The 13,551-nt window shown below is 45.5% G+C and overlaps 3 protein-coding genes across 3 annotated transcripts; all 3 read right to left on the bottom strand.

Annotated features, from left to right (window-relative positions):
- Window positions 1-549: 549 nt before the first annotated feature.
- Window positions 550-1,498, bottom strand: LOC117898103 (sperm-associated antigen 1A). Its single transcript, XM_034807285.1, has 4 exons — window positions 1,336-1,498; window positions 1,014-1,280; window positions 830-952; window positions 550-757 (listed from the first exon to the last, which is right to left on the bottom strand). The coding sequence occupies exons 1-4, from the start codon at window positions 1,437-1,439 to the stop codon at window positions 550-552; spliced, it is 702 nt and encodes a 233-aa protein (XP_034663176.1). The 5' UTR covers window positions 1,440-1,498.
- A 4,842-nt stretch (window positions 1,499-6,340) lies between these two features.
- Window positions 6,341-7,696, bottom strand: LOC117898102 (protein zerknuellt). The gene is made up of 2 exons (XM_034807283.1): window positions 7,611-7,696; window positions 6,341-7,543 (listed from the first exon to the last, which is right to left on the bottom strand). The coding sequence occupies exons 1-2, from the start codon at window positions 7,677-7,679 to the stop codon at window positions 6,488-6,490; spliced, it is 1,125 nt and encodes a 374-aa protein (XP_034663174.1). The 5' UTR covers window positions 7,680-7,696; the 3' UTR covers window positions 6,341-6,487.
- Window positions 7,697-10,022: 2,326 nt separating this feature from the next.
- LOC117897903 (homeotic protein bicoid) lies at window positions 10,023-12,491 on the bottom strand. Its single transcript, XM_034806982.1, has 4 exons — window positions 12,117-12,491; window positions 11,976-12,051; window positions 10,824-11,914; window positions 10,023-10,750 (listed from the first exon to the last, which is right to left on the bottom strand). The coding sequence occupies exons 1-4, from the start codon at window positions 12,267-12,269 to the stop codon at window positions 10,463-10,465; spliced, it is 1,608 nt and encodes a 535-aa protein (XP_034662873.1). The 5' UTR covers window positions 12,270-12,491; the 3' UTR covers window positions 10,023-10,462.
- Between the last annotated feature and the right edge of the window lie 1,060 nt (window positions 12,492-13,551).

The raw sequence follows: 13,551 nt of genomic DNA, 5'->3' as shown, positions 1-13,551 counted from the left end.
CTGCTGCTGCTGCTGCTGCTACTGTTCCGTCCTGGCCATGGCCGTAACCCATCCCGTTCTCGGGGGCACAAACAAAGATCGCAATTTGACTCTACACCACGGAGCTGTCAGCTGGCAGAGAGTGAAGGAAGATTGATTACCGCCATCGAATTGTTTGCCCTCCTCATCCAGAGAAGGGTAGGAAACAGTGTGGCAACCCAGAAGGGGTAGCAGGGGGTGCCAGTGCCAGTGCCAGTGCCATAGGAAGTGTGTCGTCGTCGTCGTCGCTGTCGTCTGACTTCGATTGAATGGCATTGGAATGGAATCGAATCGAAACGAAAGAGTTGAGCCACCAAACATGAAATTCCTGCTGTCATATGTAAACAAAACTTGAAATATTCCAAGGGGTTGCGCAATGCATAGAAAGGCCTGCCGGCCTGCCCTAAAGTTTAAAATAAACTTTGCAATGAGTTAAAATTTAGGGGAAAAATACAGCAAATGAATGAGGAAATAAATTAAAGTATCTCTGAACCATTGCTCCTTCAATAATTTATTCAAGTGAAACAAATTTCATTTCAACTTTTCCAGGAATCCATCAATAAACTCCATTTGCTTGGAATTAAATTTGCGGGCATATCTCACACAATTCTCAAAATTGGCCTCATCGTTGAGCCCCTTGTAGGCCATGGCCCGATACAGCCACGCCCTCAAATTCTTCTCATCCAATTTGTTCAAAACGAAATCACAATCGACAATGGCCCGCTTGAATCTGCCAGATCTACAGACGATAGAGAGAAGAATGTTTATAAGCAAAGGGATCCAAAAATTATTTGAAGATATTTTCTCATACTTGATGAAACAAAGTGCCCGATTTATGTAGAGAATGTGGCTGTCCTTGATGTTTTCCATGGCCTCGCTGTACAAACGCATGGCAGTCGTGTAGTTTCCCTGTCGATACTCGGAGTTGCCCAATCTAGGGGTTAGATGGGAAGATAAACAGCTCTGGGTACAGTGTTCTGCGTGGCTCCACTTACTTTCGAAAGTTTTGTGCCACTCGCTCACGTTCCAGTCGCGCCTTGGAGCACTCATCATGATCCACCTCCACCTGCCTCATGAATGTGAAGCGATCTTTATTGACATCTGTGGGATCTGCTTTCTTTTTCTGCGACTTTAATATAGTCTTCAAGGGAATGGGCACCTTCTTCAAAGGCTTTTGCCGCTCGGTGACCATAAAATTGTCCTCTGTGACACTTTCCCCCGTCAGATCCACTTCAACAGCTTCTTCCTCCTCTTCTCCTGCCCTAAATGGAAAGGTTTTGGAAGTGAAATATAAGGAAAAACTGTTGCAGCACTTACTCCTTTGGCTTTTGCAGACTCTGTAGCAATCGTATGACATCCTCAACTGTTGATTCCGTGTCCAGAAAACTTTCATCCGTTTGTGGGTGCAGCAATGAAAACATATTTCCCCGGTTATAAACGTTCGATGAGCAAAGGATTTGAGTCAATATTTGTGTGTTGATTCGTGGCCTTTGTCGGTCTTTTGTTTATTTTGTGGTTCGTACAGCTGGGCAAACGTATCGCAGGGCAACCAACACACAAAAATGTGGACTATTTACCCCGAATGTGTTTGTTGGTTGCCCCTGGCAATGGTCCCCACTGTTTACTGAAGGAAGCAGTGCACGTATTATCGATAGTATCGATGATCTAGAGGCTATTTAAGAGCTGATTAATGTGTGGTTGCAAAAAAATTAAATAAATGTTCGAACTCTCAAGAAGGAGTTGATCTTTGAGGGGATTTTTAGTGGAGATTTACACTATCCTCTCTGCAGCTCCTTTCCTTTCTCTCACTTTCCTAACTTGAATCAAATATTTACTTAAATCTAATACCACATCACATTAAACCGCAACTTGAGCGTATTTTTGCCCGTCGTTTGCCATGATTATGGCTGTAGACTGGCACTCATGCTCACATACACATTCACATTACTTTTCATTTAATCTCATATAATTTGTAAGATAAAGAAATGCATACCACATGAAGTGCATGAGCGTTGCTTGGCTCAAAGGATCAATTATAGACTATAAAACATAATGGCATCTAATAATAGTAGAGCCGCAATCTGAGCGCAAACCCGAAGCTCCAAAGGCGCCTCACTCCAACTCCCCCTTGGATCTGCACAGCAAACTCCAACTCTTACCCACCACCACTCTGGGTCTCCATCAGTTAACCTCTTTCAAGTCCCCATACTGTGGGTCTTCTGCTGCCACTACTCCGTCTCCAGGTCTCTGCCAGCAGTTCTCCATGCGTCTGTTTCCCTCTATATTTCATGCACTGAAGAAAAATGTGTTTGGTTTTTTCATATTTACACTAGATCCCTTTCCATCTGTATTTTAACTTAACTTAAAATTATTCTTCCTTCAGAGCCACAGCACTCCACCTTTTTCACTTACTTTTCTCTCAGTGTGGAAGTGCATGTTGCGGGGACATTACCTTGCATTGGAACCGCCTTTTCCTCCAAAGAAGGAGTGAGGAGGCATATGGGTGGCGGACGGATATGTGTCTGTGTCGTGTGTTCCAGGCATTTAGGAGCCATGCGGACACAGGGACTAACACACTCGCACACACACACAAGCAGGGACACAAGCAAAAACCGGACATGGACATGCTTAAGCGCCATGCAAGCAAAAGGAGAGGAAACGGAAAGAGGGAAGCCAAATGCACAGGAATAAATAATTGCAGTGCACTGCAAAGGAGCGAGACAAACAGAGAGAACTGCAAGGAGGTGGAGAGCCAGGAGCCGAGTGAACTGGTTGTGGCACCCATTGCCTGCCTTCCTGCCTGCCTGCCACACCGGCAAATGGACAAACGACAACGACACCAAATTGCTCACATGACGCGCAGCATTTTTTATTTCTGCCACACGAATATTCGTTCGTTTCTGTTGCTTAGGCAAAAGCATTTCCACAGTTCCTTGTGGCAGAGAAAGAGGACCGTACCGAGGACTGTGGACTGCGGACTGCGGACTGTGTACTGTGCCGGCATCATCAGCATAGATTGCCATTTCGACGTAATTGTTATAAATGAATTTCACGTAATTTAATTATGGGTTTTAGACCGATGAAAAATATACCAGCCATCGGGCCGTAAATACGAATGGGAACCCCCAACCCCAGCGCCGTATACCTATGGGAGGTCACTTGCATATGTTGCACATCAGATGGTGAGTGGAATGCAGAGGGAGAAAGAGAGAGGGTTAAGGGTTGACTGAATTAGCCATGAAATTGGTCTACTCATACGGGTAGCTGCGGGTGGCAGTACGGAAACAGAGATGGAAGTAACTCTCATCAAATTGTGTGGCACACCTTGTTCCCATATCACGAGAGTATCTTTTGCCTCAAAACAACATAAATTTTAACCAACAAAAATGAAGCATAAATACTTCAAGCCGATGCTCTCAATACTACATGATTTTCATTACCAAATTTATTTCCTTTCTTCTCGTTTGTTCCATATAATATGCCATACCCCCTTTGAGGGTATTTTGCAAGCAAAAATAACAGCAACAGATGCTTGCAATAACCTCACGGCTCACGACCCCCATGACTCATGGAAAGGCACAACACAATTTCCATTGTATGCTCCATTTTGGGGCCCAGGACAGTGCTCGCCCCTTTTTAGCAATTGGCATTCAAATTTTGAAGTGATTTTTTTCACGCATTCACGATCTTCCATGGAATACAAAATAAGTAGAGGTTTTCCCTGCTGCCGCTGCCGCTGCCGCTGCTGTTGTGCCTGCTGTGCCACTATATATATATATTTTTCTTCTTTTTTGGGACAGCATTGGATGGTACAGGAAACGGCAGGACATCACCCCAGTGGCATATGTGGAATGGATGGGATAGAAAAGTTTTTTCTGTGTGCTTTTTGCACGATTTGTTTATACGACAGGTGTTGGCCATAGCGACTGGCGTTGAGGGACTGACACGTCTGTGAAATGTCATAACGTTTAAACGTGCCAAAAATATTCAAATTTCTTTCCAAAAATATTCAAATTCGGGCTAAAAATATATAGAGAGAGAGGATAAAAAGAGAGTGTGGGTGTGGGGGGTAGAGATAGATAGAGCTCTGGGAATAACCTTTTTGGGTTAATAGAATTTTTATGGTTTATAAATTAGAGAAAAAGTAGAAATCTTTGCAGACTTTAGGTAAATAATTTTAGGAATTATATTTAGCCAATTTACTGATTATATAGAATATAAATAAATATTTTAAGATGCTTTTTGAAGTTTCATTTAGTCATAATTTCCGCTTTAAAGAGTCCACTTTCTGTACTCCTGACCACTGTTTCCCTTAGTTAATGAAAGACAAAACTATTCCTCAACGAAAGCTCATTTAATTTGCACAGAAAATACATTTTGGTCGGCTGTCGCCAAGGATTCCGCGAATGTCCTGGCCGCAAATTCAAAATTCATTGCGCGGCGGCAGCATCTGAAGCCTGAAAGGAGGCAAAAGCTCCAAGGCGATTAGCCATAAAAATTATAGATTCAATCTAATTACAAAACGCTGCGGTTCGGCAATAGACAGTTAGAGATGGTGGGGGAGGCAAAGCCAAGTGAATATTTAATTTAATTAACAAGAAACAATTTGAAATGTTTTTTTGGAGCAGGAGGAAGCAGAGGCTGTGGCTATACTCGTGGAATTTATTGTTATGACCGGGCCAAGGCAAGTGGCAGTGTCATCAGGCCTCCAGGCACTCGACTGTGGCTCTCGCTGTGGCTCTGTCTCTGGCCAATAAAACCGCAATGTTGCCGGAATGATTGAGGAGGCATAGGCATTCCAAACTGCACAATAGAAACAATCTGTGGCTCTGTGCTGTGTTGTTGGACATGTTTATTACATTGGCATTTCGCGTAATTTTCCCCGTCTTTGGTTTTTTATTTGAGTTTGATTAGCTGTGTGTGCGGGCCGGACCAGGCGGATTGCCGATTGCCGGGCGATTAGCCACGCCCACGACTCGCATCTATATTCATTATGGCAGTGAGAGTCTCACTCAGTCGCAGCCTCAAAACATGTGGAGGACTTGCCCCCAGTCCAAGCAGAACCGCACCGGACCACATGTCAGGAAATGTCAACAATGCGCATACAAATTCCATGGTTCCACAGCCCACCCCTTGTTCCACCCCTCCTCTAAGCCACATGGCCACCACACTCTCTTACTCTTTGGCACTATTTTCCCTGGCTTGCTCTGTGTGGCAAGTGGCGGCGACAATTTCCTCCCAGGGGAAGCAATTTGCCACACACAACCAGAGGCGAGGCATGTCCCTGCCCAAAAGGGATGTCCTTCCTCTTTTCAAACCCCCAAAAGCAGAAAGGAGAGTCACTTCAGCTGGAAAAGTGTGTGTACGGTGTGGTGGAAATTCCTTGGAGCTGTGGCCATAGCTGAGTGTCGCATTTCCGCGCCGAAAGATGCTGTCCAGCGGCACTTGCCGGAAGGCCAGCACAGTCCGAGTCCAGTCCAAGTAATGTGTGCGGTTAAATATCCATAAATCAAATCCTAACATGTACACACACCACCTCGAAGATGACCAACGTGAGCATGGACCGAAGCTCTCGGTAACCGAACAAGGGTCGGCTCCAGCACCAAGGACCTGTCCAAGTTAATGCGGTTGACACTTTTCAACGACCTTAATAGATGGCAAATACAATGGAAATTCCTCAACTTGACCTCAAGTCGTCCGCAATGGGACATTAAATTGCAAAAGTGAAACCAAAGACAACCAAACACTGGCACACAAAATGCTGCTACTAAATGCTACAAATTAACTCTCTCTCGTCTCCCCTTTTTGTTTTTTAAAGGATTGATGGGGTTTTATGGGATGGTATCAAAAGCTTAGCTGGGAAAAGTAACTGAGAGAGAAAATATATCTGAAAGTTGGGAGATGGGAGAGGAATTAAGTCAATACTTTGTAGATACGCGTAGTCGCGGAAATGATAGCTGAAAGTAAGTTTTTGTGCTTCTAAATTAATATTCAAAAATATTTTGCGATGAAAACCAAAACGGGAATCGATTTAAACTAATTTCCATATAAAAGTAGTTGACCCAGAAATTGGTTCATTATTTTTAGCTAATTAATGCAGTTCTTCTTTAATAAAGAGATTTAAATTTTCCCACCTTCCTTAAATCTAAACAGAACCATTTAGCAACGAGAAATAATTGATTTTTGTATAGCCAACCCACATTTTATTTTTGTTTATATTAATAATCATAATTGGTCATTAAAAAATATACCTAAATGCTAAAAAAAAACTTAGTAATTAGCAGTAATAATAGTGAAATAAAATATAATCAAAGTTGTGCTTGTCACTGAGTTTTGAGGGCGACAAATGCATTTTGCGTCCAAGTGCCAAAGACGTTGAGGGTTTAGGGAGAGATCCTAAAGATACTTAGGAGTACTTAAAGATACGCACACCAGACAGACACCAGATACACACCGGTAGCTACAGCTCCTAGTTCTGATAGTTGTAGCCGCCTGCCACACAGGGATTGATGTGGGAGATGGAGAGCTTTCTGGACTTGGCCGCTGGCTCGCCCCACGACAGATTCATCGAGGGTGTTGCATGGGACACCGCCGGGACAGTGCTGCTGCCCACGCCACTGGGATGCCAGGATTGGGCATTGGCGAGGACTGGCCCTGCCTTGGACTTGGACCAGGCCTGGGCAGCTGCCTCCAGATCCTGTTTGATGCTCTGCAAGACGAGGTCCACATTGTACGAATAGTGGCCAGAGGACGACACGCCAGTGGATCCACAAGTCGGTCCAATGGATGGCCCCGGCGGTGTGACTGTTGCAGCTGGCACCGCTGTGCTCTGTGCGAGATGTTCCAGGATCTCGCTGAGATCCGAGGAGCACATGCTGTTGTTGTTGTTGCTTGGGATGGCTTGTGGCTTGATCTTCGGTTGGCCATAGAACGAGGCAGTGGGAGTGGCAGCAGCCACCACTGGGGGAGCAGCAACCACAGGCGCGGCAGGAGCTGCTGCCACAGCAGGACGCTTTTCCGCTGCACTGGAAGCCGCCTCCCTGGGATCCTGCGAGTAGGACATCAGTCGCTGCACTATGCCCCGATGGGCACTCTGCTCCGCCTGGGGCTGAGCGAGCTTTGCACTCGCCTTGGCCTCCCGGTGGCCCTGGATGTCCTTCTTGAACTTCATGCGTCGATTCTGGAACCAAATCTTCACCTGTCGCTCGCACAGGGACAGCCGCTGGGCAATCTCGATGCGTCGTGTCCGATAGAGGTACATGTTGCTCTTGAACTCGTTCTCCAGCTCCACCAGTTGGACGCTGGTAAAGGCCGTCCTGGAGCGCTTCAGCTTCACTCGCTGCATATCCTGGCTGGGCTGCGAGGGCAGATTCTCATCGGAGGAGAGCTGCTGCTGCTGCTGATGGTGTTGATGATGATGCTGCTGCAACGAAGGATGCTCTGGTATGCTGCTGACACTGTGCTGCGTGTAGTTCTGCAGGGAAGTCGGCTGCAGATTCGCGGAATGATGATGTCCATAAAGCAACTAAGGGGGAAAAGAAAACTCAAAATTAGTTAAATCCTTTATTTGGAAAGGGTTTTCGGGCACTTACATCGCTGTATTTAACCACTGGCGGCGCTGTTGGATGATGCACTGGATAGTAATGCATGACGGATGACATGATCTTCGAGGTTTTGGGCTGCTGATGTTGCACACGGGACTGCCCAGAGTAGAATGATATGCTGCCCTAAGCAAACATTCTCTCTTTATATAGAGCTCTACGCCTAGGTAGAGGATCGGTCATCATTCCAGGTCAGGGTGCGTTCGCTGCGTTGCGAAAAAAATTTGCCTAAACCCGCGAGTCATAAATCCCCTTTTTGGCCTTCCTCTCGTCGCACTCGACGCCGTCGCACCGCCATTGGCACCAGACAGACTAGCCAAGTCCTTCGAGTCTGAGTTCTAGTCGGAAAGGAGTCCTCGGAATGGGCAATCTAGGGGCTTGTTTTGATCGAAATCCAACCAAGGATTTGGCAGTTACGTGAGACACACTCGCACGGGGTCGCGGCCAGAGTCTAGCCAGGTAGACAGTCCTGTCGTCGTCGTCGTCTTGGCCAATGCCTGATGATGATCTCAAAACCAAAGAGAACTCTGATCTACGTTGTCCAACATGTAGCACCTGTTGAGGAAGAGTCGAGTCGCCGTTGAAAGTGAAACCGATGTGCGCCTCTGTCCTGTGTCATGTCGCGGCTTTTGGTCGCTAGCATCGTTCCACAATTATCCTCATAATGCAATGAAAGCAACGCTGCGAAAAAGGATACTCCTCGGGGAGTTTATGACTCTCTCAGCAGCAGAAGCCTCAGACTCTATCCCTGTCTACTGTGAATATGCGAATCTGTCGCGGTCCCTTCGATCCTCGGACTTGCCAAATATTTTATTACTGGCGCTATCGGATTTGCTCCTTCTAGGAAGTCGCTAAAAATATGCACGAAACAAAGGAGAAGTCATAACAGGGGAATTGTGAGGCATCTGTGGTACAGTTGAGTGGGGGAAATCTTAAGTTGAAGTAATAATATTAATCGAGGAACATTGGAATGAAATTATTTGCAGAGAGTCGCTAAGGTGGGGAGCGTAGATCTTAAATGTTATTGGTAAAATTTGCAAGGAAAGGAGAAGGGAGAATTCTGCAGGCATTTAAACACATCGTAAAGGAACAATGTACTAAAATAAGTCTATAGAAAAGCAGGTTGATGAATACGGCAAGACAGACCAAGAGATTTAATAGTCTTGAATACAGCTTAAATTTAATTTACTTAAATATTCAAATAATGGTTAATGGAAAATGGAAAATATGCTAAAAATATATGTAAATAGAGATCCATAATGTGGATTGTTCAGATATATACAAAAATGCATATTAACTCTATGATAATATCATAAAAAAAATTTATTTTTAAGGTTCAAAATTAAAGAAATTTGTTTCCTTTAGCTGCTTTAGTTTCCATATCAATCACACAATAAAATTGCAAATTTATTAAATTAATCTGCATCAATTACTATTAGATTATGCTCTAAAAACATTCATTCTTCCTTTGGGAATTTCCCCCTGAAACACAACGGAATAATCCACCGTTGAGAGTGACGCGCCCATTTGTTGGGCTTCAATAAAAATTGGGAAACACTGGAAATTCCAATCGAGATTCGTTCATGTAAGGAGAGCGTTTTGGTTTTCTGGATTTTCCATAATTTATATCAAAGAAAATTGAGGCAACAAGTACAAGTTGGCCTGCTAACAAGCGGGGCGCCCACTGTCAGCCTGTACACTGCCTACCTAACTGGTGCACACACGCAGCCGGGCGAGGTCGGGGTCGTGTGGGATAGGTGCGCAGGATCAGGTAACTATATAAACACGGGCAGCTGCTGGTGGTGCCAAATATTTTACGACGACTCGCGGGTTTCGTAGAAACATCGCGAATCACATTTTACGACACGCATGTGTGTGCGGGGTGGAACAACGAACGGGCGGACCATAAAAGTACATTTTAAATTCATAAGATTTTCGGAAAAACCATACGAGTTTTCGTTGAGGAAGATTTTTAAGCATACTCGCACATGCCTAGTGGCACCATTTTTGGAAAGCATAGCTCATATGTTGTTTATATATTCCCAAAGATTTACACACAAAAAAGCTTATAAAAGAGTGAACATACGACAATGGTGCACCGAGGAACTTACACTACAAATCGAAGCTAAACAGGTTTCAATGCAACTTGAAGTGATATTAAAAGATGAGCTTAAAATATAATAATGGGTATATAAATAAATCAGTAAAGGAATCCGAGGACGAACAAATGTTTGGCTTGTTTCGGCAGACGATTTGCTGACATTTCTTGCAGAAAGAATGTCCAAATGTCCGACAAGCCAACGCTTTTGTCATAGCATATTCTGAGTTGTTTAAATGTTCAATCTTTAGATGGTAATTATATAAAACAATTGTTATATGATTACCGCCAAGAGAAACATTTTGCATTTCGATTAGGACAGGTTTTAGCTATGACAAATTTGTATCAGAGCCAGGGGATTCCTTTGCTTAAAATGAGGGGAAAATAACTTTCTCCGGCATGCGTTCAAGCCCATAAAACACCTCGATTGATTTTAGCAGGCAATTCCTGGGCTTTTGGGGGAATGACCAACCAAAAACAAACGAAGCAACGAACGCATGGCAGAGAAAGTTGTCGATAGAGCAGAGAGGTTAGAGCGAATATCACTTGAAGTATGATTAAAATCTGCCGCCTGCTGACTAGGCTAGTACATAAAAAGACTAAGAACAAATTTACAATTGAGGCTTACACATAACTACGCGCAGATATCTACAATCAAATGGTATTTGTACAATCAGGAAACAAAAGATATTGTTTATCGCTTAGGCCTAAGTTCTAGTCTAAACCTCCCCCGGCTAGGCTGCTACTAGTTGAAGCAGTAGGCAAATTGTGTGTTGCCTCCGGCATTACGATGCGGATTATACGCTTGCATTATCGTATCCATCGTACATTGATATTGGTTCGTGTCATGCATCATCCCCAATGGCGGGGGCGGTGGTTGTGGCTGGGCCTGGGCGGCCGATGGCTTGCCAAATTTGGCAAAGGCTCCGCGACCCGACAGCACCCGCATGCCAGTGCTCATATCATCGCTGCTGCCATCGTCACAGCTTTTGTCTAGACCAACAACCGTATGGCTCTTCAGCGGCTCCAGGTTCTGTATGGGCGAATGGAAAGAAAGAAAAGGATCGTCCAGTGGTGGAGGAATGCCAGAGAGATCAGTCGCTCACCTGTAGCGTCGTCGTCGTCTTCTTGTGGGTCGTTCCATCGTCCATGTCGTCGGCAATGTCCGTGTCGCCGACAGCCGTGGCGCAGGGGCCGCCAATGCCACATAGACTGGGACTCTCGTCATTTTTGGGTGTTAATGGCTCATAGACCTCGGAGCCGGGCGACAGTGCAGACGTCACCTGACCCGCCGCCGCTGCCGCCGCCACCTCCGCCGCAAGGACCGACGATGCTGTTCCGGGTGTGGCTGCAGCAACAGCAGCAGCAGCAGCGGCGGCGACACCAACCCCAGACAGAGCCGAGCGCATATAATACGAGCTGTTAAAGTTGTAGTCGGCCTCCGGTTCGTCCTTGACCATTCGACAGGCGCTGGCCGTTTTCTGCTGGAAATCAAAGTGATGATACAGCTGCTGCTCCTGTTGCTGCTGATGTTGCTGCGCCTGCATTTGATGTGGCACGTGGTTTGTGTGCGGCAGTTGATGGTGCAGGTGCTGCTGCTGTTGCTGCTGCTGATTCTGGTGATGGTGTGGTGGCTGCTGCTGCTGCTGTTGCTGCTGATGGAGCTGCTGCTGTTGTGCCTGAAAGAACTGTGCTCCATTCTGGCCTCCTGGTGGCGCCGAATACTGCCCGTGGACGTGGCCCACATGGCGCTGGCCCTGCGCCTGGCCATGGCCATGATTGTAGTTGTAGTAGGCATTGAATGTCTCACCATAGTGCTCCACCAGGTGCGCGGTCGTTGCCGAAGGTGTGGGCGAGGGCGTCAAGGCATTCGGTGTGGCCCCTCCACCCAATGTGAGATTCTGCAGACTCGGCGGATCTCCCTCGCTTGGCTTGAGGCCCGGCGACAGCGGCATGCCATCGTACGACTGATCCTTGTGCTGATCCGATTGTATTTTGTGGCGACGACGACGATTCTTGAACCAGATCTTCACCTGGGCCGTGCCCAATGCCAGCTTGGCCGACAGATCGGCCAGTCGCGGGGCCGTGAGGTAGCGTCCCTGCAGGAAATGCTGCTCCAACTCGGCTATCTGGCTGCTGGTGAACGTAGTGCGAGTGCGTCGTGGGCGTCGCATCACCAGGGAATCAGGCAACTCCTCTGTGAGGGGGGAAAGAATGAGCTTTACAAATGTCACCTACTCTGTGTTTTTGGCACTCACCTGGCTTGGGCATTTGGTTGGGCAGATAGGGACGTATGTAATTGTAGTTAATGGCACCCGTTCGCTCATCGAAAAGCTTAAGAGGAACAAGCATCACCTAATTACATCATCTGTTGATTATTTTCCTGCAATTATTCTTACCAAATCGAAGGGATTCCGAAATTGTGGCGGCAATTGAAGCTGCGGATGTTGATGTGGATGGTGGGGATGCGGGTGGGGGTGGTGCGACGGGTGTGTGTGTGTGTGCGGCAGCGGGTGATGATAAAAATTTTGATCTGGCGGCGGTTGCGCCATTTTCCCCACAACTCCTCCTCCTCCTCCTCCTGCACCTCGCTTGCAGCACTTTTGCACTCGTTTTAAGGTCGTTTCCAATTGAAATTGGGAACGGGAAAATGGTATAAATAATTCCTAATTCGTTGGGGTAACCGGTTACGTTCGAGACGCTCTCGCAAACTTATCTTTCCAGCATTTTGTGATCCATTTACATGCGCACACACGCATACATACATATTTACATATGCAAGGTGCCGTTATATAGGGATGAACGATCACGACTAGGGCTGCCAAAAAAAACATTCGATCGCTATATATCGATTGGGATTTCGGGAAGTTTTGTAAATATTTGACCAACAAATAAACATTTATAACTTTCAAGCTTTAAGTAGCTAATTATTATTTATTTACATTTGTATTAGGCGCACAGTTTGTCTTCAGCTTACTGTCTGGCAACGCTGTTCTAAAGCCAGTCTTACCGTACATGACAGCTAGAGGGCGGTTTTAACTTTTCACACCGAAGCAATGCTTGGCTATTAATATTGCTGCTTTTTTTTACTGGAAATATGAGAAAAGTGTAGGCAAGGAACTAATTTTGATTAAATGTGTTTTACTCTTCCAATATATCTTTTGATTTGAGAGCCAACCTAGAAATTCAAAGTAGCGCGCGCTCTTTAGATCAGTGTGGCAGCACTCCTTAAATGGGAGTTTCCTTTTTGCAGGCAGAGGGCGCTTTCGGGCATTTTGCCCTCTGCCGGATAGAAATGTAACACAAAAAATTGATTTGCTCACTGACAGAAGCTGACGTATATAATGTATTGGCGGACTATTTGAAATTTTATTGAAATTAATCAAACGCTGTAATTTACTGCTGAATTGTTAATGTTAAGCCTATAAATTGAAACCCAAAATATTAAAGCGGTTATTTTTTTAGGTATAGAATGAGTCCTTGCTGTTTGCATTCATTTCCTCCCCATTTTACCATTCTTTCTACCCACTACCTCCTTTTTTTTTGCAGCATTTTTGTCAATTGCTAAGTGAAATATTTTAATGACATTTACCGAATAATTGTCGTGTTTGCTTTGGTGGCTGTGTGTGTGTGGCATGTTGTTGCTGTTGCAACTTCTGCCACTGATGCCAACTGGCAACAAAAGTCAATTCACAGACAGAGAAAGAGAAAGAGCAACACACAGAAAGAGCAAGAGAGTGCGGGGTATCGGGGCGGGCATCCAGCCAAAAGGCAAACAAAACTACGCGCCATCCAAAAGCCAAAGGATACACACACACACACACATGGATACAC

This window comes from Drosophila subobscura, chromosome O (genome assembly GCF_008121235.1).
Source record: "Drosophila subobscura isolate 14011-0131.10 chromosome O, UCBerk_Dsub_1.0, whole genome shotgun sequence".
NCBI lineage: Eukaryota > Metazoa > Arthropoda > Insecta > Diptera > Drosophilidae > Drosophila > Drosophila subobscura.
This window is presented reverse-complemented; position numbering and strand designations above follow the sequence as displayed.